This window comes from Stereum hirsutum, assembly GCF_000264905.1.
Source record: "Stereum hirsutum FP-91666 SS1 unplaced genomic scaffold STEHIscaffold_16, whole genome shotgun sequence".
Lineage (NCBI taxonomy): Eukaryota > Fungi > Basidiomycota > Agaricomycetes > Russulales > Stereaceae > Stereum > Stereum hirsutum.
The window spans coordinates 192507-220123 of record NW_006763146.1 but is presented as its reverse complement, the minus strand read 5'-3'; the positions used below and the strand labels follow the sequence as shown (position 1 = coordinate 220123).

General features: G+C 50.8%; 6 protein-coding genes and 1 non-coding gene across 7 annotated transcripts; 3 read left to right on the top strand and 4 right to left on the bottom strand.

Annotated features, from left to right (window-relative positions):
- Window positions 1-553: 553 nt before the first annotated feature.
- STEHIDRAFT_65977 (cytochrome P450) lies at window positions 554-3058 on the bottom strand (the record flags this gene model as incomplete). Its single annotated transcript, XM_007308709.1, has 9 exons — window positions 554-681; window positions 756-901; window positions 999-1080; window positions 1154-1358; window positions 1427-1564; window positions 1874-1989; window positions 2107-2255; window positions 2451-2781; window positions 2866-3058. The coding sequence occupies 9 exons, from the start codon at window positions 3056-3058 to the stop codon at window positions 554-556; spliced, it is 1488 nt and encodes a 495-aa protein (XP_007308771.1).
- Window positions 3059-5540: 2482 nt separating this feature from the next.
- On the bottom strand, window positions 5541-5633 carry STEHIDRAFT_t233. The gene has a single exon. It is a non-coding gene; the product is annotated as a tRNA-Lys (tRNA).
- Window positions 5634-5804: 171 nt separating this feature from the next.
- STEHIDRAFT_171485 (uncharacterized protein) lies at window positions 5805-7628 on the bottom strand (the record flags this gene model as incomplete). Its single annotated transcript, XM_007308755.1, has 1 exon — window positions 5805-7628. One exon carries the CDS (start codon window positions 7626-7628, stop codon window positions 5805-5807), a length of 1824 nt encoding a protein of 607 aa, XP_007308817.1.
- A 1438-nt stretch (window positions 7629-9066) lies between these two features.
- On the bottom strand, window positions 9067-11053 carry STEHIDRAFT_36371 (uncharacterized protein; the record flags this gene model as incomplete). The annotated part of the gene is made up of 7 exons (XM_007308652.1): window positions 9067-9160; window positions 9247-9439; window positions 9713-9867; window positions 9972-10149; window positions 10231-10593; window positions 10721-10908; window positions 10989-11053. Coding segments are annotated over 7 exons (1236 nt in total), but the record flags the coding sequence as incomplete, so codon positions are not given.
- Window positions 11054-11169: 116 nt separating this feature from the next.
- On the top strand, window positions 11170-12095 carry STEHIDRAFT_171483 (uncharacterized protein; the record flags this gene model as incomplete). Its single annotated transcript, XM_007308754.1, has 3 exons — window positions 11170-11217; window positions 11277-11706; window positions 11765-12095. The coding sequence occupies 3 exons, from the start codon at window positions 11170-11172 to the stop codon at window positions 11806-11808; spliced, it is 522 nt and encodes a 173-aa protein (XP_007308816.1). The 3' UTR covers window positions 11809-12095.
- Window positions 12096-13741: 1646 nt separating this feature from the next.
- Window positions 13742-14590, top strand: STEHIDRAFT_124707 (uncharacterized protein). Its single transcript, XM_007308753.1, has 3 exons — window positions 13742-14227; window positions 14307-14432; window positions 14542-14590. The coding sequence occupies exons 1-2, from the start codon at window positions 14086-14088 to the stop codon at window positions 14339-14341; spliced, it is 177 nt and encodes a 58-aa protein (XP_007308815.1). The 5' UTR covers window positions 13742-14085; the 3' UTR covers window positions 14342-14432; window positions 14542-14590.
- A 3885-nt stretch (window positions 14591-18475) lies between these two features.
- Window positions 18476-19975, top strand: STEHIDRAFT_134165 (uncharacterized protein; the record flags this gene model as incomplete). The annotated part of the gene is made up of 3 exons (XM_007308752.1): window positions 18476-18877; window positions 18963-19714; window positions 19780-19975. The coding sequence occupies 3 exons, from the start codon at window positions 18476-18478 to the stop codon at window positions 19973-19975; spliced, it is 1350 nt and encodes a 449-aa protein (XP_007308814.1).
- Window positions 19976-27617: the final 7642 nt, after the last annotated feature.

The following is a 27617-nucleotide window of genomic DNA, read 5'->3' as shown; positions in this document are numbered from 1 at the left end:
CGCGCGTCTGCGTCTCGATCCCTTTTAGCTTCTCTGTGCAGTCCTTTATCCTTACACTCAGGCAGTCTGTCTGCTATCCCGTGCGTAGCACGGGCTCGCTGCTTGTAGTAGTTCAATGCACGTCGCAACACTGTTCCTTTCCAGACCCAGTACACTCATCCAGCTCGCAAGGAGAAAAATAACAGTGGTCCGCTGCCTATTCATTCTTTTTTTTCCTCTTCGTGCATCCCTTTTATCCCGATGGTGAGCACTTGGTGAACCCTCACAGAACCTCTTCGACTTCGGCCGCACGGCTTTGCCGGCAACCGTGACTTTACAGCGTCCTATATTGAATGATTACAGTCAAAGAAACCGGAATCCACGGGCAATCGGAATCATTCAGGCGCGACGTCGATCGAAATGAACGTCAAAGAGCTCGATGTGACTGTACGGATTCATATACCATATTTTCGAGAAGCGCAATCGACGCCGGGAAATCGAGTGGAAGCAAACGTGAGATAGGAGGACGCATCAGTAACCGACTCTCTATCGAAACCTCACCCTGGGATGAAGCTCACCTTGTGAAACCGGTTGTAAACTGGAGTGGGGCGGACGGGACTTGTGGGCAAGCAGGTCGGATAGAGAGGAAGAAGAGAATGTTGGCCATGGTAAGGAGCATGGATGCTTCAGCAAAGGCGCGGCCTTCGAGTGGACGCAGCAAGAGAGAGGGATCAGTCACGATTAATAGCAATTAGGATAGTTTGTAGACAACGCACCAGGACACGTCCTCTTTCCAAATCCAAACGCCACCACACAGGGGTCAAGCTGCTGTGATATTTTCTCAGAGCCGCTAGAGGGAATAAATCTGTCTGGATTGAACGTGAAAGGGTCGGGGTATAATTCTGGGTCGTGCATAATGGACCTGTAGGCGGTGACCGAGCGCCACTGTCAGCATTGAATTGACAGCGCCACAGCGCCAAGCTGGTGGCGGAGAAGGATGAACGAAACGTTTGACGTACCAAACGTTGGCGAGAACGGTGCTACCCTTCGGGAGCAGGTAGTTATCGTATATGTCGTTCTCAGTCACCTCGTGTGGTAGAGCTATATCGTAGAGCAGCATATAGAAAAAATGATGTGAGCTTTGGGGGTTACGGCAAGCTAGGCAACACTTTACCAAGTGGTCCAACACACGCAAACCGCAGTACTTCTTTCATAACGAGAGGCAGATAATCCAGCCTGTCTAAGTCCTCAAGTGTCAGATACCTGGACTCCTGATCATGACCGTCGTCGAAAAGAGAGTCGAGCTCCTGTTGACCGCGTTCTTGGACCGCCGGATATAATGCCATGAGTAAGATGAAGGAAAGCAACGCCGATATCGTCTGGAAAAGCAGTCGCATTAGCGCCATCCCTAACATAAGAATGCCCGTTACGACCCGGAAACACGAACCGTATCAGCTGCTCCAGCATACAGCCCCGCTGCGCAGAACTTGACAATGTTTTCGTCCTCGCCGCAAAGCGAACCCCTTCCGTCCACTCCGGCTTTGAGGAGTTTCGATGTGAATGACTCGGTGTATTTTCCCGTTGCCTATACGACGCCCAATGTCGTTCCGAGAAATGTTGGTGAGTAAATCTGTCATAAAAGCCCCCGAAACAGGTGGAAATGCTGTGATTCGAGCGATGAGGGTAGTTGCACAGATATGGCACTGGGGACAACATCGAACGAACGATGCTCAGGTACATGGCCATACGGTGGCCGGTGCTGCCTTCGCCCAAATGGGAACGGCCTTCCCGGACGAAGACCGAAATGCATATTCACGCCGGTCTCAGGGCCGAACAAGCATTCTAGACTAGAACGGCAGGGGTACTACGAGTAAGAGAAGAAAATACTACTTACCATCCGCTCCTTGACCCATTCATGGGGTGCGTCCGTCAGAGAGTCAAACCTCTCTCTCCATTCATTGGCCTGGCGCTTGAAAGCGGCCCCTGGGAGCCACGATGGGACATGTCGCACTGTGCACGGATCGTCAATACTGCGGTCCACGAACGGGATATCAAGAATGAGAGTAACGAGGGATCTCAGCCGTAAACGGTGCGGGATGGGAATATGGGATCAAGAACCGAACGTACGAATGGGATAGTAATTCACGAGCCACCTCCCGGGTGCCATGGCTTTGCCCGAGATTTGAGAAGACTCCTTTGCTCCCTCGAGAAAGAAATCGTTCCTGTCGGCGATGGTATAACCGAATGCAACCTTCATGATCATAGCTCCGGCGTTTCTAAAAATGACCAGTTAGTTCATGCCCGTGAAACGAAAGGAAGGCCAAACGAAACATAGAGAAGGACGGAACAGTTATCAATCGCTCTAGGCGTGCACTTGAGACACCGGACGAGCCATGGAGTTCACTCGACTCGATCGGTGCTGCGGTACGAGTGGGGCCACCGGAAATCAGACAAAAAATACAAGGACTGACCTTCTTACAAGCCACTCAACCATCCTTGGCATCTCTGCCAGCCCTTCAACAAGTGCTTTTGTCTCGTCGACCAAGAGGCTTTCGTACTCCTTCGTCGCCTTTGCGCTCAACCCTCCTTGCAATAATTTCCTATACTTTCGGTGTCGAGGATGCTTTGCGGAGATGTTAAACACGGTCTTCCCACGGTTACACATGTTGGGGTCATGCAACATAGATGAATAAGGTCGGTCAGAGTAGATGGAAGCACGCCCATTAAGGAGATCGTGGATAGACCGGTATGAGTTCAAGACGACGATGCGTGTGTTGTAAACTCGGAATGACATGACGGGGCCTGGACAAGAGGAAGTGGGTAAGCGGGATTACGGAAAAGGACAGGAGAGTTGGTGAGTCAAAGTGGGTGGAGAGTATGACATACCGTATTGCTGGCTCCAGGCATGATACTGCTGCCACGGCTCAGTGGCAGAAATTTTGGAAGCCATTCCACCAAATAAAGTGCCTGTTGGCCCAGGTGGAAATCTTGAAGACCTACGTCGATGGGCATGGAAAACTGAGAACAGAAGCGCTGACGCAAAGGCTGCAGAAACCAGTAAGAAAGGTGACAGAGACATGTCTGGCAAAAGAGGTGAAGGTATTTGGGACGGTGAAGAACGGGAATGTTTTTTCGTCCTCACATACCCCGTTATAAGGCAATTCTGAGCGGGGAGCAACGGTACCGTACAGCCCGAGCCACAATTCGAACTCGACTCGCGAGTGAAGAATTAATCTAAGGCTGAGGGCGATCAGCGCGGTTTCGAATATCATGAAACTTCCCTCAACTACGGGGGAGACTCGGAGGAGAAAACAAGTACAGCAACGGCCTAGAGGCCCCAAAGTGAAATGGAGAGAGGATGAGATCTTGCGCATCGGAAGGGACATACCAGAAGGAACAACATATGATGCTTGATAAGCACACCCATCCACGTCCCCGTAGCGTCGAGAGCTGAACGTACGTATTACACCATGACGAGTCAACGGAAGGCGGCTGAGGCGGACAAGTCTGTGCTTCACGAGGCAAGTAAGGCTGGGAGACTACTAAAAAGACAGCAGACTATACCTGGACACATGTACGTGAGGCAAACCAGACGTCAACTATCTGGGTCTCGACCATGGAGAGTCATCCCGTCCCAGAGGTGTAGGAGTGCTGATGCGAACAGCGGTACTCCAAACAAAATCATAAACGCATCAAGATCTCTGAACCTTCATTGTACGATGCGTCCGTCGTGCCACTTCGCTTCAGGAAAATGTTCAAGAGTGAGCCATTTGACCCCCCTATCTTTTACGACGGGTCCGAACACAAAAAAGCAGCTCACATGGAACCTAGGATTCGTCGTATCTATGATTTGAGGCTGTGGCCACGTCGGTATGTCGGAAGTGATTTGTATATGCCATTGCGCCACCTATGCGTGAGCATTTGGTGAGATCAAGATGATGGGCGCTTTGATTCGTGTCGTGCTGTTCGATGCGCATACCTGTTCACCATTCGCCTGGTTAGCAATCCACTTATGGTACAAGAAACAAGCATACCTATTACAGGGTTGTGGTTGATGATCCGGGCAAGCAGCACAGCAGAGGTCAGCAGGCCGTCGTTGGCACGTAGTCTGTTGATTATACGTCAAAATATCCAACTGTTAGAGATGCACACCAGCTCTTGGAGGTAGCTACCCGCGTATGTCGTTCCAAGAATATGCACCGAGTGGATGCGTCTAGAAGATCCCAAACAACTGTTTCGAAGTTATAAATGTAGTTGTGGGCCAGTAATAGTTTGGGTTACGACTCCGATTCAGGCCGGTGAATGCGGCTAAGGTACCAACTGTTGCGGGGGAAGCTCCTGAAGTTCCATTCCGCCCTATGATGATATCAGAGGTGGATTTGAATGGGAATATGCAATGAGGTCACTCACCGACAAGGAGGACGTGTTGGCACAAACATGTTTCTTCCACAACCGGACCGAATAGATGGAGACGATCAGGTCGTGTGCTCATGTCTACTCCGTAGAGGTTTTTCGGCCATAAGCGTAGGATCACTGGTCAGATCCAAGTACAGATTCCTTGACGAGTCACCAACAGCCTTCGAGGCTTGGTTTTCTTTCCCTGATAGCAGAACGACTCGTTGATACTAGCTCCTGCCGAGATGAAATGGCCGTGAGTCGAAATGGCGATAGAATACCCTTATTGTACTCGGAGGAGACGGATATCGAGGTCCCTGCTGTGCAAGCACCAATAAGTAAGCGCCGACAGCGCCCGCTTTGAAGAGATAGAGCCAACTGGCGGCGTCACATCTGAGCGCGCAAGGGTTTCATTTTGGGCATTGTCGGGCTTCGAGGTGAGCGCCCAAAAACTTAGAACACGAATATGGTCCCTGTATTTTGCACCGCAGAGAAACGCCACAATGACGAGCGAAACAGACCATGGAGATACAGTAACGACGAAGCAGTGAGCAAGAACTTGAAGAAGGACCGGTTGACGAGCCTGAATTCAATCATCCCTTGTACCGAACAGCCTCGTAGGGTGGATGCGATCGCTGTGGGATCATACGAGTATTGATGACATGATACCAAAACCATTCCACTTTGTAGCCCGCAGACACAGCATAGGATCCTCTTTTCTGCCAACCCAGAAATGAATCACCAGGAGATTCTGCCGTCATAGAACACATATTGCCCTTGTCTGTATGAGTTCGGAGCGTGCAGAACAAGACTGTTTTCATTTCTGCCCGTGCAGAAAACTGGATCCAGCGCTGTGAGAGTGGCCTTCTCTGAGAATCCAAGGCCAGAATAGCCCATGTCTTCAGTTTGTGGTATCAGGACGAGACAGAGGAGGTCAGAGTTACAGACAACGGGCGTTCGCGCGTGCTCTTTGCTCGGATGCATCGGATTCTCAATCGGGCCGGAATCGGGCCTTCGAAGCCAGTTTTTCTCATTGTGTCTGCTGGTCATCTTATTGTTCCTATCAAGGAAAAAGGAATGACTGTCAATCGGGCGTTGGAAGAAAAACAACAAACAGTTACACCTTCCCGTAAGTTGAGAAGCAAAACGTATTCCTTCATTGTACTAGCCCACCGTGGGGGTCGAACCCACAGCCTTCAGATTAACCCGCCTGAGACAGACTAAGAGTCTGACGCTCTATCCGATTGAGCTAGGCGGGCTTGACAAAGGGGCTCAAGGAGCATCCATACTAGTCTCAATTTTATCGGAATCTATAGAACACGAGTTCCTCCACGATTGAACAAGCTAAAACAGTCAAACACTGATTCAGAAGGCAAACACTTCACAGCACCATGTTTGTTATAAATGGCGCAACGACTGGATTACAAAGATCACTCGAACCTAACCACCTTCACCACCTCCCTCATTCGCTCGATATCCACCCTGCACTGCTCCATCATCGACACCTTCAGCGGACGCACGACCACTAACTCCTCAAACACCAACTCCTCGAGCGGATCTCCCTCCTTCTTCCTCTCTTCCATCTGCCAAATCATATCCTTCAAAAATCCCTGCCACGCACGCAACCCAGCGTTATTCCCCTCGGCGAAATCCACATTCCTGAACTTCAAACTGCGTAAGCCAGGGAAAATAAGCCTTTTAGTGCTCCCGCTCTCCGTCCAAGTATCATGTAGAGTTCGACGTTGGAGTGGGAACCGATCTGGATCCATCAAAACATTGAAGCGAAGTGGAAGCGGTGACGAGGACGGCGGGGTGGTGGCATCGGTGGGTGAATATCGCAGCGTGAGTCCGGAATATTCCATACGACGGATGTGACGGAAGGGAAAGAAGATGTTGAGCCAGTGGAGTTTGGCCAAAAAATCGCTTTCGAACTCGAAATCTAAGAGTTCGATGACGCGGTTATAGAGGGGGAGAGCACGGCATAGAGACTGAATGATATCGACGGAGGCCAGGTATGGGAGGTGGTCGTCTAGATAGCTGAAGGTGGCTGTGAACACATTGACCCGTTTGTTACTAGTTCCAAATCGTGGAGTCGTACCAGGGAAGTTCGGGGTGTACGACGGTGCATCGATAAAAACGGATATCGTTAAACAGTCGATGTCCTGGATACGAAACTCCTGAATGGGTAAGTCATCATACGCAGAGTCCTCGACGCGTGCTACGAGCACTGGGATGATATCGAGTAACCGCTGTCCAGGTGGCGATCCAACGTCCGCGATGCAACCAAGTGTGAGGTTGGCAGTATGAGGAAATGATATGGACCGCAGGAATGCTGAACAGTCGCCAACACGGCCCGTCAGGATCAAAGTCTTCAAATGAAGAAGGGTTACGATTGGAGAGTCGTTGGCTGGAGACGTGTCTATACCGACAATCGGTAGGGCGTGCGACAGCGAGAGCGTTTCCAGCGAGGTGGCATTGCGAAGAAATTCCAATAGCTGTTCATGAGTGGGGTGCTTCTCTTCGCCGTCATAGACGGGCACCTCTGACATGTCGGTCTCGCAGGAAGGGTAGACGACCGTGAGGTGGGTGAGGTTATTGAGGATTGGCGAACCCCATGGGACGCTACAGTGAAATAGGTATAGTGTTTGTAGTTTAGGTGCAGATTCACTGAAGACGTGGGCGGAAAGATCGACAAAGCCGAGACGGTAGAGAAGAGAGAGCTCCTCTAACGCCGGGGCTGGATGCTCCAAAAGTCGAAGAATTGATGCGCCCCCAGTCAGGTCCAGAGTGCGTACGTTTGCAAACACGGTGGTTTGGGATAATTGGGCGTATAGGTATTTGTCAAGTGATGTGGAGATATGTCGGGTGAAAGTCCAGGAGAGAGACACGGGTGTAGTTCGAGAGCGTTGAAACATCTCCTCAGCCCATCGTGGGCCAAGCGATGTGCAAATGTTCGTCCAGAGCGAGGGAGTTGCGAGAGCTATATGCCGCCAGTGTTGGCAGACGTGCGTGAGGGTTCGAATCCATCCCAGATTGGCGGGGATTCGCCGGTCATGGTTGACAATGGGACAGTCATCATACGCGATATCTGCAAATATCTGAAGAATTATTTCGGGTGGAAGAGTCTTAACGGTCGCCAGGCCGTTGATGCGAGCTCGAACGGACTGCAAGGCGTGGCAGAGGCGCGTCTCTTCGGCTTTCAGATCGCGACGATAGGCATCGCGATCTGCGTATGTCGCTGACTGAAGATTCATCGAGCAGTAGAGGGAGGGTTTATGTTAAACTAGAAGCGCATTATATCATGTGGGGATCCAGAGAGAGATCTGGGATGCCAGTCTGAGAGAACAAAGGAGTTTAAGGAGAACAAAATTTGGCGTGTCGCAGCGAAAGTGACCATCCGGCAATTTCCGAGTACTATCACATGGCGAGTGTTCGGCAGGGTAGTAGTGTTCGGCACCCTGCCTTTTCGACAGCTGCAGCCGTACATTTTCGAGCACAAAAAAATGTGCATGAGACGCAATGAAGCTACCACAAGACCCTCAGCAGCATCAAGAGCAAAAATTTCTTGACTGTATGCTCGAATAAGTAGACCTTGAAAAAGCGTGCCATTTTCGGTGAACGGGTTCTAATACCCCACAAACTTATCCGATTCCTTTCGGGTGTGCTCAGAGCTATGAGGAGGTCCACTCCGCAGATATTTTACATTTTTTCAGGATTTATGAGAGGAAGCAAGATGCAGGATTTAGGGACCGATGACGAGCGCCACAGTGCCCAACTCTACTGCCCCTCGAAGTCAGATGAATACTGCCAATATCGTTCTCTAACTCTCCCATTAGAACTCAGAGACGCATGCGTCGGCGATTTACCCGCCTGAATCTCTGCAAGAGTGTGAGGCCAGGTTCTGCCCTTCGAGCCGCAGAAAACCATTTGTGCGAAGTGCCGAACACTCAGCTAGTGATCGTACTTCTTCTGAGTTCTCGCAAGTCGCTCGATCTCCTTCGGCTTTGGCACACACATAGTGTACCATATCTAGTACAGACCGACGAAGCCTTTCAAGTTTTGGTAAGTGAAAAAGTCTCTCAACGCCGCTGCCGACGACGAGTACCGTCCTGGGTGCAGGTTTATCAAGGACAGTCGATGAAGGGTGTAGAGATGTAAGACGTGTACTCGGATACAATGTTCTCTACAAGACATTACATAAATACAAGAGACCGAGGATGACAATGCCAGCCAGTCTATCTATACAGAGCCGATAGTATCCGCATACGATAACAACAAAAACAGTAAAAACAAGTGAAGTCCAGAGAACAAAACCAAGAGAAAAAAGGAAATCCGAGGTAGAGCACGAGTCCAAAAAAGAGAAACATCATTTCATTATCCAACCTATCCCCACCCACTCCCCTCCCTCTTCCGTCCCCCAACACCCAAGCCGTCCGCATCAGCATCGCCCTCACCCTCCTCCCCGTCCCTCTCATCCACCAAATCCCACTCATCCTCAACCTCCTCCAGATCGTCCATACTCTCCTTCCTCATCACAACTCCCGCTCCCGCTCCCGCACCACCACCACCACCCTTCGCGTCGTCGCCCTGCACCTGACCGGATGCCGGTGGGATATGCTGTGACGAACTCGTCGACACTGTCGATCGATTCCGATGCGCACCACGCCCATGATCGCGAAACGCACTAGCCTGGGCTTGAACCTGCAATAACTGCGCGAAATCGAGTGGGAATGAGGGCGGGGTAGGTTGACCGAGCGGAGGCCTCGAAAACGTCGCGTGCGAACGTCTACGAAGTTGATTAGTACCCGCACCAAGAACCCAAACCGTTCAGTACTTGTTCAGATTCAAACGACATGCGAGTGTCACTCTTACCTCCCGACATCGCCCGCCCCACATACCCTGACGAGGTTCGCTAACACTTCCCCGGCTTGACTCAGTCCTACGTCTACGCCCTGTGTCCATGCGAGATAGGCGACGTCGTATAGCAACATCGTGTACGCCGTCGTGAATGATCCGTGGGCGGACGTAGATGATGATGCGGCGGCGGCGGCGGCGTTGAAGGGGTCTTTGCTCGAACCCCCACCTGAGGTGTTAGACGATGGGTATGACCTAGGTGGGTCTGCGGTGGAGCCCGTACGAGAGCGATTACGAGGTGGAGATGTGATAGGTGAATAAAGCGACGGGAGTGAGGCTTCGATATATGACGCTGAGAGAGATTCGGCCATGTCTTTATCGACGTTCAGACTTGGTTGTCTTCGTGAGGAGGAAAGTTTGTGAGGAGGTGATATGGTAGTGGTCGTGTTCGATGTCGTTCGGGAACGGTGGGATGGGCTCGGACGGGTTGGGGAGGTTGTCGAAGAGGGGGGAGAGGTGGAGGTGGAAGTGGAGGTGGATGGGGGTGGAGGTGTGGATAGATTTGTGGGAGGTGGGGTGGATGGGCGGGGCGTGGCTGGGGAGGTTGTGGAGACGTGGAGGCAGTGTTTCGAGGTCCATCTGTAGATGAATTCAAGTCAATATGGTCGGACAGGTCCGAAGCTTGCATCGCAGAATAGATGGAGTATATAAGCGGGGAGGTAAAATATCGAAGGACAACGTACTTTGCCCAACTCCCGTTTTCCGTCCCCTTGATGCTCCGGATCCACGGCTGCCCTACGCCTAACTTCTTCCCGCTCCAACTCGTTTCGAACGGAAGCTTGATGCCCAGGTAAAATGTCAGAAGTCCAAGAAAATGAATAGTGTGGGTTATGACTGCGTTGACGTGGTCAGGCGGATATCCTGAACAGTATCCGAGTCGTGATGAACGATGTCAGTTCAGATACACAGGTCCACAATGCGACGGTTAGGAGAATAACTCACGTCGAATATCGCCTGGCACGGGTAACACCAACCCCTCGATCGTCCACTCTCCCTTGATGCCAGCCTTCCTTCCAATCGGAGGCCTCCCTCCTACCTCCACGATATTGAATACTTCCACTAATTCAGAAACTAATCCAGAACGGGCGCGTGCTAGGGTATCGGAGAGCAGGGAAAGCTGTTGCAATTCTCGGGATATCTGGGCATCGAGAACTGTATTTGAAGGTACCGGTGTAGATGAAGGAGATGTCGGGTTCGATTGATGTGTTGCACTCGATGTAGATGTGAGCGATAGTAGACGGGCCTGGGATAGAGTGCGACGACGGGTGGCGAGGGATTCTCGAAGTGAACGTAAGCGTGCACGACCTAGACCACGACAATTAGGGTGTTTGATGTGAGTACAATCCGATGAAGTCTTTGAGTACTCATGAAAAGAAAAGAAGCAGAACGAGCAAAGTCTCTTCAGAAGGAGGATAATGTGGCGTTCACGTACTCTTGTCGTTCTCCCGCCTTAGTCTAGCCAACGCCTCCTTGACATCCTCCAGCCTCTCACTCCCGGTCGCCAAATCAGCTCTTCTAAGTCGGTTGGGTGCTACCGACTCCGAGGAAGAGGATGCTTTGTGGACATGATCGTCACGGTCGGAGGCGACACGAGTGATTTGAAGACGGACATCACGGATACTGGACCCGCATTCATGTCAGTCAAGCTCGAACCCATATTTCGAGGACGACGATGTGATAAATGAACCAAATGAGCTCACTGAGAGTTTATGCAGTTCTCGCAGTAGAGCTGCCGTTGCCTGAGTTCGCAGTTGGCACATTCCATCAACGTCGAGGACGACGAGCAAGAAATTTAAAAGGGCCACGCGTCGGATGTGGCACTTCAGCAGGGGTATAAGCTCGTGGGAATCGAGGCTGGAAGTTGGATGGAGTGGCGAACGCATGCAGAGCATATCTTCGTCCGCGTCGTCCACGTCGTCTGCTACTATGGTGAGCATCAGCTCTCTAAAATCTATAACAATGATTATTATTAATGGACCCTATTGCAGTCCGTCGCACCACTCGCCACAGGTCCCGCTAGAACTTCGTTCACTCTAACCCAACCCTCCCAACCCTCCGCTCACGCCGCCACATCAAATCCAGCAGGCGCGACAGCTCTACCTACACCGCCCGAACTCGAACAGACCCTCGCTCTCCTCTCTTCACACCGCTCTGTTCTCGGCTATCTTCTTCTTTCACGCGACGTCGCCGATGTCGAACCAACGTCCTCAATGAAGGAGCCACATATGTTCGGTATCATAAGACATTCGGGCGTCGTGTTCGAAGGAGAGCAGGGGAGGAGATATGCGAATGCTGTGGGGCGGATTGTGGCGAGCACGCAGGCTGCACTGGAGGAGGTCAGTGAGGAGAAGAACGAAGGGGATGAGATCCGGTTTATGAGGATTCGGACGAAGAGGCATGAGATTATGATTTCGCCAGGTGCGCCTCTTCACCTTGTCGAGCTTCGTATTGACCCTTACGATTACTGCGACCTTAGACAAGCGATATCTCCTAGCTGTCCTACACGACCCAACCACATAAATCGTTGTCGGTGTAGTCCACCTGCGCCCTCTGCCCTACCACTTCCTGTACATACCCTACCGCACCCTTCGCCGACCCAGCTTACACCCTTAACGAGCATCGTACCCATGACCCGTCACCACTGCCCTGTACGTGTACTCCGCCTGCGCCCTCTGAATAACCGCTGCTGCCGCCTCAGACCCTGGATTACAGCTTCATAATCGCCTTGCCCTTCGTTTCTTTGCGGATACCATTCCTTATGTCTTTATCCTCACGTTTCTCACTCTGCACGCAATGTATTGTTTAACCTTTCTCAATTCTGGCAAATGCTCCAGTATCCACACAGGTGTTCCGTCCCACTGCCCGTAAAACCAACGAACCAGCCTTCAACGGAGTTCATTCGCGCGTGTTTGTCGTATGTGGGAACATAGCGAAGCGATAGGTTGAAGACACTCCATCTTTTCTTACTTACCCTTCACTCTGGACTGATCCTTGTGGGTGGTATGTTGGGTGGCAAAACCGCGCCAGACTTCCACGAGTATACGGAATCATCGACGGAGCCCGCAAGGTTTCCCTTTCGTTTTCACATGCTATAGCTAAACTACACGCCCATCCTTTTGTATAGAAGTCCCTGATCATTGGCTCCAAGATTTCGCCGTCGTGCTGTTCGTAAGTTCTCAATCCCACCGTTCGTGCATGCACTTCAATTCATCACTCACGCAAAAAGAATGTAGATCCGAAGTAAATGTCGATTGCGCCCCACCAGCCGCTTCTTGATAACTCATCCACATAGAGCTCTCCCTTTCATCTTTTAACCCGGATAGCCAGTCACCCCCTTCAACAACACCCCTTCTCTCTATCTCACTTATTGATCTATCCATCACTCGCTCGCTCGTCATGCTATGAGAGGGACTCGACTCCACGACTCCAATCGAACACTCTTCTTATGACGACCCAACATGGGTATCCCACCTTGCCTAACACTACCATCCACGCACATCACACAACGCAAGACGGTGAATAGGCTACTTCACCCTCATCAGACCTTCGACGCATGATCGCGACACGACTCGGATGGGTGAGCCACGAAGAAGGGGAGTATTGACCATTAGGAGGAGGCTGAGGGCGGGGGTGACGGGATGAATGAGTGTTTTTAGAAGGGTGGATATTTGGTCGATTTTTTTTCCAGTTGCGTTCAGCGGTTTCGCTGCCATGCAATAATGTTAGATTTTGACAGTTACTGTCCATACGTCCATTTGAGAAGACCGGATGACCGGAAGACCCTGTTTTATGGACAGGTTTTGTATCTGAGTATTGAAGGGTCTCCAGAAAGTACCGGATACATCTTCGCATACAACGTAGAGAACTGTTTCTAGACATGAAGGGACGTTGGGTGTTGGGCCACTTAGAAGCATCCGGTGGCCTGCATCGTTCCGACTTTCGGCGAGATCGGAAATTCGGATAAGCGCCCGTTGAAGTCGTGCCACCGGCGGACGACTCGAAGTCTTTGCAGTCGGACAACCACGACAACCCTGTAGGAACATTGCAGTCTTTACAGCAACAATCCTCCCCTAAGATGTCTTAGAGCTACCGAGCTGTCCATCTGCGCACATATTGGCCTTCCACCGCACTTATGAGCCATCTCATGTCGTAAGCTCCAAGTTCACATTCGCTGCGAACTCAGCGCCGCCGGCGAATGTAGCTCGTTATTGTTGATACCGGTGCGCACACTTTCTTATCGAGGCTCACTAGAAGCTGCAGGCTCTTCCTGCTCAGCGTACACTACGTGATAAATAGCGTTCAGCTAAAAAGTTAAAACTCGAACCAACTTCGAGGCTGGAGCGGCGTTTATCATCCCTGAACTTGTCTATAGATTCCAGCCATGCTTACCACCCATTACCACCTTCCCCGACCCCTGGCTTGGAAGATGGCAGCCAGCAGGCGAAATACTTCCGTAATCCCATCGTGCTCCCACTTGTGGCGTTCGACACATCACGAACGATGCAACTAGAGTCGCCCGTACGACTCCCGGCGCCCCGTCTAATGGCATAAATGCAACGCTTCATCGCATCAACGCGTCAACAGCGATCGCGACAGACGCACGATCTCTCTGGGGAGAAATCGTTCAGGCCACTTGAGAGCTCGGCCAAATCTGACAGATATCCCGACCGACCTTGCCCTGGTCGGATTGCAATATCTGGGTATTGATGGGTGGCGTTAGTGCGGGGATTGATCGCGATGCCCTTCCTTCACAAGTCGGGGAACAGGTTGATGCGATGAGGAGCAATTGCCAATGAAATGTTGTCCGTGTCGTCGTCGGCAGCCGGTATCCTTCTGTTCATGAACTCTTCGCGTAGATGGTGGCAGCGTCAAGCAATTTGTGGCGGGATTCCTACACTAAGTTTGCAGGAGAAGTCGTGTCCAGAGTCCATGACTCCTCGTGAGCGGTACTTACTTGCGCTTGAGCGTTGTTGTTTATTTTCTAACTACCCTCTGTGCACTTATTGTTTGCACTTCAGAATGGATTAAAGGTTTTATCTCCGCCGGCGCCTGACGTCGATCTTTCCCTGCTCTCAATCTTCCCATCATTCCGATATCCTCGACAGCAATGAAAATGTTCAACTCGGTGCAAACTCGGCGACCAGGTCAGTCTCCAGATGACCTTTTCTTCCTGCCTTTCGTGCGCCTCTTCCTCTCCTGTTTTTTTTTCTCGATTTACCTCCGGCGCTAACGGGCTTCTTTACATCGCATCAGTTCAGCGTAAAAGTCGAGTTCTCGTCATCGCTGTCAGTGTCTCTTATGTGCTCCCCTGATTGATCCGGCGGCGGATGTCGGCTGCAGCTTACGATTATGATGCTATTCCACAAGGGGGATATGTTGCTCACGAGCATGGCGTACGGTTCATCTTGGTCGCGAGACCTTTTAATTCCAAGCGGTTCTGGTTTGCAGAAAGTTCACGATATACGATGATGGTGAACTGGAGGAGGATGAGGAGAGGTTATTCGCCGACGAAGCTATCATCGACGAGTACGCTGCTCTAGTCGTATTTTGCGCCACTGGCGGTGCTCAGAGCCCTGAGAGACTCCTTCCTTGCGCCACGTTCGGAACATTGAGTCTTCTAGCTCAATGTCAGTGGCTGACTTCCAGGTATTATGGCCATCAGATTGTCCACCACCCGTGACTCCAGTTCGCCACCGGTCAACATGAATGCAGCACGGTGGCATCATTGTTGTGTTTTTTGGCATATCTACCCGGCCCACTTGTCTCGAACTTGACGCCACCAGAAATGTTGGCAAGCAACATGACCCACTGTTCGTCTGAGAGTTTTACCTGCATGTCATATCGCGCAAAGTCTGCAGACTATCGCCATTGCGGTTATATACGACATTTGGCGACTGTACTACCTGCCTCAGCTACGCCTGTCGCATGGGGCACGCAAAAACAGCAGAGGCTGATACGATCTATACGAGCGCATTGTCGGTCTGTCTGATATTCTATTCGAGCTGCCACTTTCATAATCTTACCCTCTGTAAGCGGTGACTGTGTATCGAGGCCAGTGAACACGAAAGTTATGGCTACTTACCATCCTCTTGTCTTCGGCTCGCCGATGTATTTTATCAACGACCAACAACAACACCAGCCCCGCTACCTGACTGTAGAAATCCTCGAGTCCACGGCGAGACCATGGAATAAACGGTTCCCGGTTCAGTCAACGTTCATATCTCTTCTCGTTACAGGTAGACCATGTTGATGCAAAGTTGTTCAGTCCATATCGCACTCTCGCCCTACTCCTGCTCGATCTCGCCAGCTGGTCCTCCGCCCATATTTTGGTCCTTACTTTGGCTCGGTCAACTATCTCTGCTTTCATGCCAGCTTCAGGTTTTACATTCGCTGGAAAGATCCTCCAGTGCCATACGTGTCATCGCACCGCACGCACCGCAAATACCGAAGGCTGACCGCATTATTTCATACCGTTCACTCTGTTAAGGACTAAGGAAATGAGGCTGAAGACCTGATTTTCTGATCCATTTCGTGTGACCGTAGCACTCCTTCGCTGCTTCATCCGTGATGGTCTCAATGCTCTTGAGGAGATATTTATCCACGCGATATAAGCAATCCTAAAATTCCAGGACTGAAGGTGATCGATGAGGTCCACATACCGGGATGGATCCGGTACTAAAAGTTTCACGGGGAAGCTGAAGACACGGGTTGACGCGACCCAGTCTGTGAGTATCCACAATCTTGGCCAAAACCAAGACCGTAAGTACCAGTACAGTCATGCACATTTTTCGACACGACTCCCATAGCACGTTGTTGAACTTCATAGGATTTGGTTCGGGTAAGGTCGGTATGAAGACGCTAGAAGCGCCTTGCAGATCTATACGGCAGCATCCCGCTTCTAGCTGCTTATCTTCGCATTTCGCATGGAATGCATTAAACATGAAGCTGTATGGAAGCTCGTAGGCTAGTATATATCGACGTAGTCGGTCAAGTTTCGATCTGAACAGTGAGTGGTACAGCTGACGGGCCGGGTGCCACATGAAGCTGAACGTCGACAATTGTGACGCTCGACGAGCGCTTTACATTTTGTACTGAAATGACAGTGACTTCGTGGAAGTCTGGGAACACCTAGATAGAAGTGTTGGCTGAAGTCGGAGAAAATGATGCTGCGCACAAAGAGGGCTAACATGCAGGCCAGCCGTTTGTTCTGTAATTCCGGGGTAAGTAGAAGTGGGAGGATCTCCGTGATGTGGGGCGTGGGTAAGAAAACTAAACCTTCAAGGATCGTTCAGAAGCAGAGCGTCTTGCACAGCACCTTGAGAACGTGGATAGGAGCAGCGTTCTTGTGATCCTTAAAGATGTCGTTACCCAACGCCACAAATTCTTTAGGCATTGAGGTCGCCGTCGTCGGCGGGAAGGAAGGGTATCTCAGTGCGCATCCGTTACACGTTATTAGACCCCAAGTATGTCGTGATATCGAATAAAGTTCAAGAGTATAAATCGGCCTGTTGAACGCGAACAACTCGCCTGGCAGTTGCTATATGAATGGAAATCAGGAGTGAAGGAAGTTGAGCACGTTTGATGTTAGTGATACGACATTCTTTGCTAGAATGTCCCTCCTATGTGCCATTGCACGCTTCAGAGCACAGGCGGCTACATGAGCGCGTGCAGACGATGCTAAGATATAGTTAGATTCCGTGCGCATTCTACGATAGATACGCACAAGACGCGATCCGGATATAGACGGCTGAACCGATCGGCAGTAAATGAAGAGGAGATAAACGGAAGTAAAAATGTTCCCCTTAAGAATGGCCAATAAGGGCCTCAGCGCGCATGGAATAGAGATAAATCGGGCAGAGCGCGTTGATATCAACAGGATATTCGTCGCATTGTTTTTCAAGAGGGCTGAGCAAGTGAGGGTAGAAGATGGGCCACATTAGTATGGCACGCGCCACACCGGCGAACGCTCGACCTACCTCCTCCTGATTTTATCTGACCGAGCTTCTTGGGCTTGTTGTGCGAGATTGCTCAAATGCATGCCTAGCTTGGAAACCGTCACCCACCTGATTCAATACTGGAAGAGACTGGAGGTCGTAACTGTGAGCCACCTGAATTCAGCTGAATTCGTCCAATGGTGACACGGATCTGTCACAAGGGGTGACACCTTTTTCGCCTGTTCCAGAATCTGCAAGGGTTTCTGCATTTTCCTTTGATCGTCACCCAATGGACCCTCACCGAAGACAAAGGAAATCGATGAGCCGGAAGCTCACAATCACTCGAGCCAAACGCAGCGGGGGTATGCTAGCACGAGGTCCTGGGGTTCAACGAACGTGAGACTCTGAAACACGACGCCATGCAGCAACAGAGGTCCTCGACCGCGCACATGAAGGTATCGTTGCGACCAGACATACCTTCATATGGAGTTCGAAGATATTCCAAATGATGGGTAATTGGGGTCAGTTGGTGACTCTGTGGCATGGACGATAACGCTCATCTCACACGATTCAGAACCACGGTAAGTTGTCCGTCTTTTCGCCCTGCGCTGTGGCAGGTGGTCGAGCGCAAGTACGATACGATGAAATGGGAGGCTAAAATACGGTATGAAGGTAAGCACACGGAATACAGCCGGTCTAAGGGTCTGGACTTTGACAGTGAAGGTCGCATAGGAACGAATGGAAGAAACCGAGCATAAGCGTGCGAAAAACACAGAATGAACCTTTTTCTCTTCTTCTTGGGTTGAGCTTACGTTGTCTCTCTTAGGCACAAAGGATTCAGAAGTGTTGTCTATTCGCCTAAAAGCGTATATATTCGTGCGCCGTGATGATCTACTCCTCCTCTGCTTCGTCTTTGATGAAAGAACATTCTTCTGTAGACTTGTGCTTTGCGTGGGGCCTGATCGCAGCGACATTCATGACTTGTCTTTGACAGTCATGGAGGAGTGCAGTCGCACATTTCGCCACATATGGCGATGTTTTCTCAGCCTGCATCTGCAATATCGTAAAATATGAAATAATCTGAGATCGCTCGGGCATTGGCGATCGTCACTGCTGAGGGCCCGACAGTCCGGACAGGGCGGTCACATCATGGCACTTCTTGGGGCTTCGCTTCTTTCAACTCCTCGTCGGAATATATATTGCTTGACCGCTGCATTCGAAATGGCTGACCACCCACCCGACTACTGCCCGTCATGTCTACTGTCCCCGTCACCCCTCCCGCCACCGAGAGCTGGCGCGGCGAGCACGAGAACATCATTCACCTCAACCTTCCCCAGTCCAACGTCTCTCGCTCTAGAAGACAAGTCCAAAGACCGTCCCTCGACATATCCCCCTCATTCGACTGCTCAGACCAGTCTTCCTCTCCTTCCTCTGTACCTTCTCCCGTTGCTGTTCAGAATTCTCAGCCTTTCGATGCCGATGATGCCTGGAATCTGATACCTTATCACGTCTCCTGGGGGCACGAATACGAGGAGTACCGTGCCGGCACACTTCCCGGCCCCGAGGGTAACTGCATATTCTTGCGATCTCCTACTCCACTGAAGAACCAGCGCGCGACGGAGGCGTGCAAGAAGTGCCGTGAGCGCAAGGCCAAGGTGCGTTTCGTCCCCTCTTGTTGTGTTTCATGTCGGACTTACAAGGAATGCTTTGATTGACCCTCTCCCGCGGCAACGTGTTTAGTGCTCTGGAACGCGTCCTGCGTGTTCTCGCTGCAGCTCGCGCGGATTCTCTTGCCAGTACGCATCCGAGCTCGAGCCTCAAAGCGCGCCCGTCAAGAGTCGCTGTCGCCGCCGTGACACTGCTGTCTCTTCCAAGTCTTCCATCTCCCGAGTCGACCCTGCTCGCATCGCTAGCGGACAATTCTCGCCTGATATGGTCGACTTCTCCATGGTTGGCGAACCTTCAGTCAAGCGCGAAGAGGTCGAGAATACATACGCCCTCGGTATACCCCTCAGCAGCTACTTTCCCTATTTCGCTCCTACGAGCCCAACGTCTATGTCTTTGGAGTCGTCGACGCCGTCGGAGGAGAGCGAGGAATGGAACTTCTCCGCACCCATTCATGCGCATACGTCCGAGTCTCCCTCCAGTGGCGAAGGCGACGAGCCGGTCATGTTGTCTTCCTACCCTCATGAAGTCTCTCCGTATTCCCGCGACAACTTCCATCACGACGACGTATCGCTCGCCCTTCTCAATTCGTCCATCATCGCGCCTCTACCCCGCCGGCACTCAGCTTCCACGTCGCTCCTTGCAGCCGATCACTCGCATCTTATTCCTTCCATTTATTCATCTCCCTTCGAGAACGTCGAGCCCAACCATAACGATATGATCGTCGCAGTCCCGTGCATTTCTTGGGACTCGCAAACACTTGTCCCGACATCGGAGGAACAATCGCTGGCACAGCAGTACGAGGTCCCCACTTCGTATCACCTTCCGTAAGTTCTTCGAATCTCACGACCGTTGGTCTGTCCATGTCTTTAACATCATTTATCTCTCGCAGATCCGACACGACGCAACACTCGACATTCTTCCCTTCTTACTCCGAGTCAGCCAATGCCTATGCCGGCAGACTGCCTCCATTTCAGTTACACGAGACCTCCATGGCCACTTATAGGCCAAGTACCGGCGTCCAGCCCACTTACGGCGGATCTTCGTTGGAGCCCGCGCCTTATGTCGAGTGGTCTCAGATCTCATAGGCTCCCACAAGTTATGCCGTCGCGGATCTCGTTGCGTCTTGATGTGTTTCGTATGTCCTGCACTCGACTTCGTTCTTGTCGTTCTGTTTCATCGTCTGCGCCATTGTTCTGCGCTCCATATTTCTTTCTTTTGTTCGCTTTGTAATGCTCTCGTTTTATGTCGCCACCTCGATTCTCTCCAAAGTTCTCTTCGCTACCACTTCTCACTAATCTTCTACTCTACACTCATCTTGCTTGTCGTCCGTTCCAAGGATCCCGCACACAATCAATTGTCTTCACCTGACTCTGTCCCTTTGATACTTTACTCGTACACAGAAGATCTCCCTGTTGAATCGGTATATCCTTCCAGATACATTCAAACACCTTCCCACTCGCACTCCCTTTCAGCTATCCACATTCATTCGCTATTGATCGTATCTTCTGAGATCTTCCCTTCATTATGGCCCACCCTTGTCCCACGCATACGCTATACACCCATATTTAGTCTCAAGGGGGGTATTCCGATTCCGTCACGATGATGGGATATTCAGTTTTCACTCTACCCGTCTCCCTTTGCTCTTCTCTCGCTTTTTCGGAATCACATGTTTCATGAGTAGACCTCTTTGCTCTGGTACCGACTAGTTTTGATGCTCTATTATACGGTACATGTCAGTAGTAATGTCGAAGGCGTCTCGCTCCGTATTATATCGTATTAGATACTATATCTTGTGGAAACCCCGTATGTGTATGTTGCCGTATATAAAATTTTGTATTACTCGCCCTTTACCTTCGGTCACGGTCTTGATCTCGCTGGCCCTCCTGACTTGGACTCGCTCGAGACCTCTCGCATCGGAAGACAGAAAGAACATCTCTACAACTCCTTCAAGAACCGTCTTACGCATGGGCGTACGGCGTATCTTATAATTTCTCCTTGTATGTAGCTCTTCTCATCTTATGCCCACGTACACACACGCTTCTTCCAATACTTCATAATGACTGGCCTACATACATCAATGGTCGCCTGTGAATGCCATTCATTTCGGTTCAATGGCTGCTTTGGGCCTAAGGTGCGTTACTTTGTCCCTAAAGGGGATACAATTATTCGAATGGATGTTCGCACAGTGCGTTTCGTTGTCCTCTTTAGGATTGAATGAGACATGTTGTCTCGCGTGAGTGTTCAACGAAAACGGAAATAAGGAGCGCAGCGACAAAGAGGCGCCCCGTTTCGGTCGCTCTTGTGCGATTGACTTACTGCTTTTGAAATACAAGCCATGCGTATTGACTCAAAATCCTGCTTGTACGCATATGGGGTCTCCTTTGCGTGAGCACTTTGCAATTCAAGCTCGTACTCTAACGTCGTCTGACATCCCTTGTGAAGTGTCATTGTCTGGAATGGAACGATAACGGCGAGAACGCATCTCCTGCACTGCATTCCAGGGTGACCGTGAACGCATCGGAAAGACGTATGATCGCACTAGTGCTTTTCTGAGGAGTCGCTACTTCATGAAGAGTACGCTGCACGCGCAGGTTGAGCCAGGTTGAGTAGGAGTCGAAGTTCACTTCGGTAGCTCCGGGTTCATTACCGGTGCAGTTGCCTCCATTCCTTGGCCCTCAGGTTCGGAAGTCGCACTGCGTCCGGGTAGAGAAGCAAGCAATTCGTTTCTTGTGCAGCGGTCGAGATTATGTGAGATTGCACAGCCCATGCCTGTCCTAAAGGAGTTCAGAAGAGACGATGATTATTGGAAGCCAACGCCACAAACGCCACAACTGTCCATTTGACTTGCAAAAGTACAGAGCGTCGGTGCGTCTTCGTGCGAACGCTTCCCTCTCTAGAGTCTGGACCTGTGGAAGCAGAAACGACATCAGTCAATCATGCTATTTTCTGTCTTCCCAAGGAATCGCTGAGATCAAAGAAGATCATGTATTGTTTTGAGAGGGGATACTATTCGGAGAGCTCGGGCCCTCTTTTCGACGGGTTTGAAGGCGTTGTCGTTGCGTTGTCGAGAACCTGCGCAATTGATGGTGATTGAGCGCCGAGCAGCGAGATGCTCGACGAGCGAGAATGAAGCGGACAACGTCGTACACCCAATACCTAAATGGAGAAACGGGTAAAGTATTTGTAGTACCCTGCTTTTGAATTGTCGGGGTTTGAACCGGCCGCAGGTTCGCAACCTAGTTAGAGGGATGTGGCGGTGGCCCACGCGGACTCATTCCGTAGTCGAAAGAGAGATTCTACGTCTCTGAACCGTGAAAGACTAAAGATACTTTCTTATCACGAATGAACCACCCATTTGTCGTCACGAAAAATTACTGACCTGCTCGTAGGGAATCCTGATGTGGCTGCCAGTGGTGACTCAACTGCAGGTCAAGGATCCCTGATCCCTGATCGCCATGCCGTCCACAGGAGGTGATGTGTGCGACTCTGATTAGAATCAGTGGCGTTCTTTGCTGAATGTGGTATCATAGAAGGTTCTCACTTGACGTACTCCTCGGTCTGAATGCCTCGAAAAGCGTGGAAGGCTTTACCCTACTGGTTACCTCCAGGACTTCGTTAGTTCATGGGCACTCGAACATTCGAAACGCACGATGGTAGAAGGGGATCAATGGGGCCGGTGCTGCCACAAGTCCGCAAACTCGGGCTATTGTTATGCATCCATCAGTGCAGGTTCTCTAACCGCAACGGTATGTACTGATCCGGATAATTAAATGGCCGTGCGGAGCGCACGAATCACGACTCACCAATGGGCAGTCGAATGAGATACAAGATCGCCGAGGCTGCAAGAGGGAAACCAGGGTATTCTTATGCATTTTCCACGAGCGTCTTCTGCCGGCTCACGCTGCCACAATTGACGAGTTCGCACGGCAGTACTGTACTATTACTGGATGTTGTCGATCTTCAAGCGGCCATATTGCGACCAGCGTATGTGTGGATTTAATGTTCGGTCAAGCTAGCAATCGGTAACAACATCAGAACAGTATGTGTGAAAACTATGACATACCAAGGTAGTCTTAATACAACATGATGAATCGGGAAGGAAGAAGTCATTACTGGGCATTAGTCGGTCGTCGGACAAGTTATAATGCGACCCTCGAGTCCAGTAATTACGGTAGACTGCTTGTAACAGTCTCAAGGATCTGCGAATTACACCCTTGTGTGACATGTGGTCGTACCGAGCCCTACTTGCGTATTGATGACCGATAAAACGCACCAGAGTATTCTGGAATCAAAAAAGCAACCAGTTACGTCCTACGAGAAGCACAGCCATAGAGTCAGAACGGTGAAAGTAACTGCCGACTAGGCTTTTGTAGGCTTGAAGAGAGGGTCATCAGATACAACGATACTCTGAGACAAGGCCTCGTCTCGCACAAAAATAGTGAGACTGCAGTCTGACGGGGCGAATGGATACCTCCCAAGGGCTGCCTCTTACTGCTTCAGAAGATGAGAAATTGAATAGAAGTCGACGTCACGGTAAGGACCCTGCCGCGTGCGGACGGCGGTAAAATATTCTGTGGCTTGATGTAAACGATCCAATGAGGCAGCAATTTTTGATTCGATGCCACGGGGAATCACCCCATACGGAGCGTATCAGAGCCATCGCCAAATACAAATCCCAACAGCGGGAGCGTCGACCTGCGTCGACAGAAACTGTAAAGCAGAGTGCGTCGACAGAGACAGCAAAGCAAAGTCCTTGCTCTCGGACAAGAGCAGGAAAAAACATGGTCTATCTCGTGTGTAAACATCCCGGCGGCGGCGAGGTTGGACCCAGAAGAACTTCTGCAGGTGCAGGTGACAGGCGGCACGATGAACCGTACCCGTGCCTATAGAAGGTCATAACAGGGTATATGAACTTGACCAAATAATAGGCGCAGGGTCCCAATAGCTGATCGAACGTAGGTCTTGACGGCCTCAGGCAGGCAAGGAGAGCAGCAGACGTGTCTGACACGGTGTCTACTGCTTTGCTACTCGGGCTGAATATCAGCGTCACTCCTATTCAAGGTGCGCATGGATCTCCGTTGCATGAACCGATGAGACATTAGCAGGCCTCTAATAGAGGTCCATTACGTTCAAAGACTTGGATAGAAACTCTCACCGTTCGCATTCGTCGCACTGGAGGACACTAGGCACCAGTGATCATATTAGGAACGTACAATATATGTGTCTGTTTTTCTTTATGTACAAATTACGCGCCTTTTGAAAGTGTTGCCACCGCGGCGACCAGTCCTGACGGAAGATATGTGGTCAGAAATATAGCGAGCGTTCTGACAGGGCCACCAGTCCCGAGACAAGCATGGAAGTGACAAGCCTTGAGCTGATGCCCTCCAGAACATGCCATGCATCGATTTCGCACCATATCCTTTCCTTCTCCTATCCACATGTATATGAATTCTCTGGTTGTCCGGTGTCGTTCAGTTCAACGAAGTCTTTTGATAGAGAAAGAAGTAAGTACTCGCAAGACGCCGCCGGTGTCGGAGGTACGACAAGACCACCACGCGACTCGCGCCGCACGGAAGAGCGCGACGGAGGCAACAGAAGGTGTAAGAAAAGAAGCGGCGCCGGAATTGGAAATTGTAGTTTACCTTATCCGCCGTTTAGAAGCAAGAGAAATTGGATTTTGATGGAAGATGTTCTCAAGCGGCAGCAGGAGCCTGGTCCAGTAAGCAAGATTGGGTTGGGTTAAGGATCTGGGGAGATCTATAGTTCTTGGAAGCGAAGCATGCTTTGGAAATCAACAGCGGGGAACTGAAGAACCTCAGGGAAGAGTGATCAGGATAAGCGACCTCGTGGTCTCGACCTGTCTCGACGTCGCCGAGTTGTGGAGGTGTCTTACACAGCGCGCTTTGAGGAAGCAAATGCAGTTACTCCGATGATCCTTGTTTTGGGCTACTTGTGTTTCTAGTGAGGGCAAATTAGACAAGTCTTCCTGTAGTACACAGGCCTCTATTTCGCGCTTCACTCATCGTTGTCAGTCCCGCGAATAACCGAGCACTCAATGCTGTAACGGCATGAGGATAACTTCGCTAATGAGGCCACGTCAGAAACGTGTTTCGGTGGAAGAAGTACCACGAGTACGTAGGCGAGTATGTACGTTCATACAGTATACATTCTCGAATGGTGTTTTGGTCTGGTCAGTTTGGCAAGCATACTTGGTGTGTCCTTGCTGAGATGACAACTTCGAGCAGCGACAGAATACTTTGGATAAAGCATATGTTCAGTATCGAAGGACTGAGTTTGAAGGAGGCTGCGAGAATACCACGGATAGCGGGCCCCCGTGCTCGAATAAGCGAACTTGGTTGCCTCACGGATTCCAGGGCGCCGTTTTGGCAGCGCTCAGGCACGCCACTTATGGTGGCCCTACAGACCATGGGTGAGAACATGAGCAAGAGGTATGTTGGCGGTATGACCCAACTCCAGTAGTTTATGTCCCGAACATATCCCCGTGCAGGATTGGTGAACCTGCACCACACTGAGCGTGCGCAGGAAAACCCGGAGATATAGGCATAGGTCAAGCAAACGTGAAACCCAGCTTTTTAGAGCTCGAGATCACCGCCCTGGTTCCGAACTTCTGTTAATACAGAGAGCGGAGAACGAGAACCTCGGAGAACACGGCATCGCAAGGCATGACACGAGATCGTGATGTTCGGTAGCATTGGCGGAAGCGGAGCGCGAACATGAGGATATGAACATGCGCACTTAGGTACCTCGCAAAGCGCAACGGGTGCTCCGAATTTCGTTTTCGCGAAACACAGAATTGCAAGGCCACATACATTGCCTGTGCGACGGATGGCTTCGCGCGAGCACCCGGTGAGACTGTAGTTGTTTCAACATAAACACTTCAGACTACCGAGAGGCTGCAACACCAGGGTACTTTAAATTATACGCACGAAGCAGCCGCATGATGCACGCGGGATGCCCTAATAGTCATCCGCTGCGGGACCAGAGTAACAGGGTTACTACAACCGAAACGCCTTGGGTGACCAAGCATGGATACGAACGTGAACGGGCGAATGATAAAAAGGTCACGAACTTCATTTGTCCACTTCAAAGCGCAACATGCTGAGGAATTTCGTCCAGTACATGTCTATTGTAATAAAGGTGTGGTGCCACACGTGGATCGAGCGGCATATAATAATGGGTTAATGGGACATCGATCCACGAGAAAAATAATGCACTCCCATTTGAGAGATTGCCATCCACATCAAGTGCAGGAGGACTCGTGTGGGTTCACTCGAGATCTCCGACTTTCCGGGTGTCGGAAATTAAGGAGACGCTTTGAAACGAGGACACGGCCGGGAGCAAGCGGTGAAGTCCTAAGCATATCGTCTTCATAACTCAACCACTCTGCGAGAAGGATGTGTGCTGAACAGTACCTCGTTACGCACGACGGCCGCAAGGGGCTACATGCATCGGGGCTGAGGTGATCGACATTCGTCCTAGCCACATCCACGGGAGACGGAGCCACGCGAACGACGGATGATCTGCTCGTATGTGGTCATAGAATTGATTTGTGTTTTCAGACAGAGTGGTCTTCCGTCATGCGAGGCAGCTGGGTACTGCTGGATGCCAATGATCGTTGCTTTGATGGGAACTATGATAAGCTTAAGCCACGGAACGTCAACATGTAGCATGTCAAGACGTACAACAAAGGACCGGCCTGTCAAAGCCATGCTTCCAGCAAACGGAGACAAAACAGTCCATTGAGTGGGTTTTGAGCATGCCCCACAAATCCCGACGGAAGGATCTCAAGGTTCAAGAATATCAAGAAACCTGTCACTTGTGGCGTATAATGTTGTACTTCAAACTCAATCAAGCGAGGTCAGAAAGTGTAACAGGAAGTGAATTCTGCGACGCCACCGCTTGTGTTCTGGGCGTCCTCGGTATGAGGACCTGAACCAGGGCCTTGAGGGCTTTACGGTGGCCATATGTCGGCCGCCGATGCTGACCGCACACGAGGTAGGTTTCTGTTAGAGCGGAAGAGAGTGGAAGACGTTATTTGGGATTGAGGTAGTCCAAAAGAAGGGGACAAAACAGCTACCGCAGTCGATTGTATAGTTCTGCGTTCTCCCGGTAGCGAAACATACCGCCCATAAGTGCCGTACGAGAGTGTGCATATGCAAAGCCTAGCAACTGCCTACACAGATCATCTGCATGCTCCTATAAATGCTGCGAAATTCCAATAATAAACCTCACCCACTATTTTCGAACTTGCTTTGACGAAGCGACGCGTGGTTATGGCTCAGGAGTTCCGAGCTCGGCAAGTATCGGAGCCTGCTCCGTACATGGAGACTAGTTGTCCGAGGAAGAGCACTAGATAGACAGCATCTCGTTCAGTAGCTAGAGTATTCGGAAAACTAGCAAGTAAGGAGCATACCGTATTAATCAGAGCGCTATGAGCGTGTTATTTGGAATTTCAGGCGTGCGGTCGAGAGTCAAGCGGAACATAGAGTCAAGTACCATCTCGATGTGACAGCCCCAAGACAAGAGGCTCAAGTAGACCTGAATGGAATATCTACTGGGATCAGTCAGTCATAGAGCTCGACGAGCACACTGTCGATGAACGGAGACGGTAGAATCTGCAGGAGAAACAATCATCTGTGATATAACAACGCCGTTGTCTTAGGCTTCATCAGGCTGTTGGAAACCTAATATGCAGCGTGATTTAGC

Excerpts from the sequence above, each read along its gene's own strand:
- STEHIDRAFT_124707 (XM_007308753.1), top strand. The coding sequence starts at position 14,086 with ATGTTGTCCGTGTCGTCGTCGGCAGCCGGTATCCTTCTGTTCATGAAC. Across the intron at positions 14,228-14,306 it reads TCCAGAGTCCATGACTCCTC|AATGGATTAAAGGTTTTATC; the intron begins GTGAGCGGTACT and ends TTTGCACTTCAG.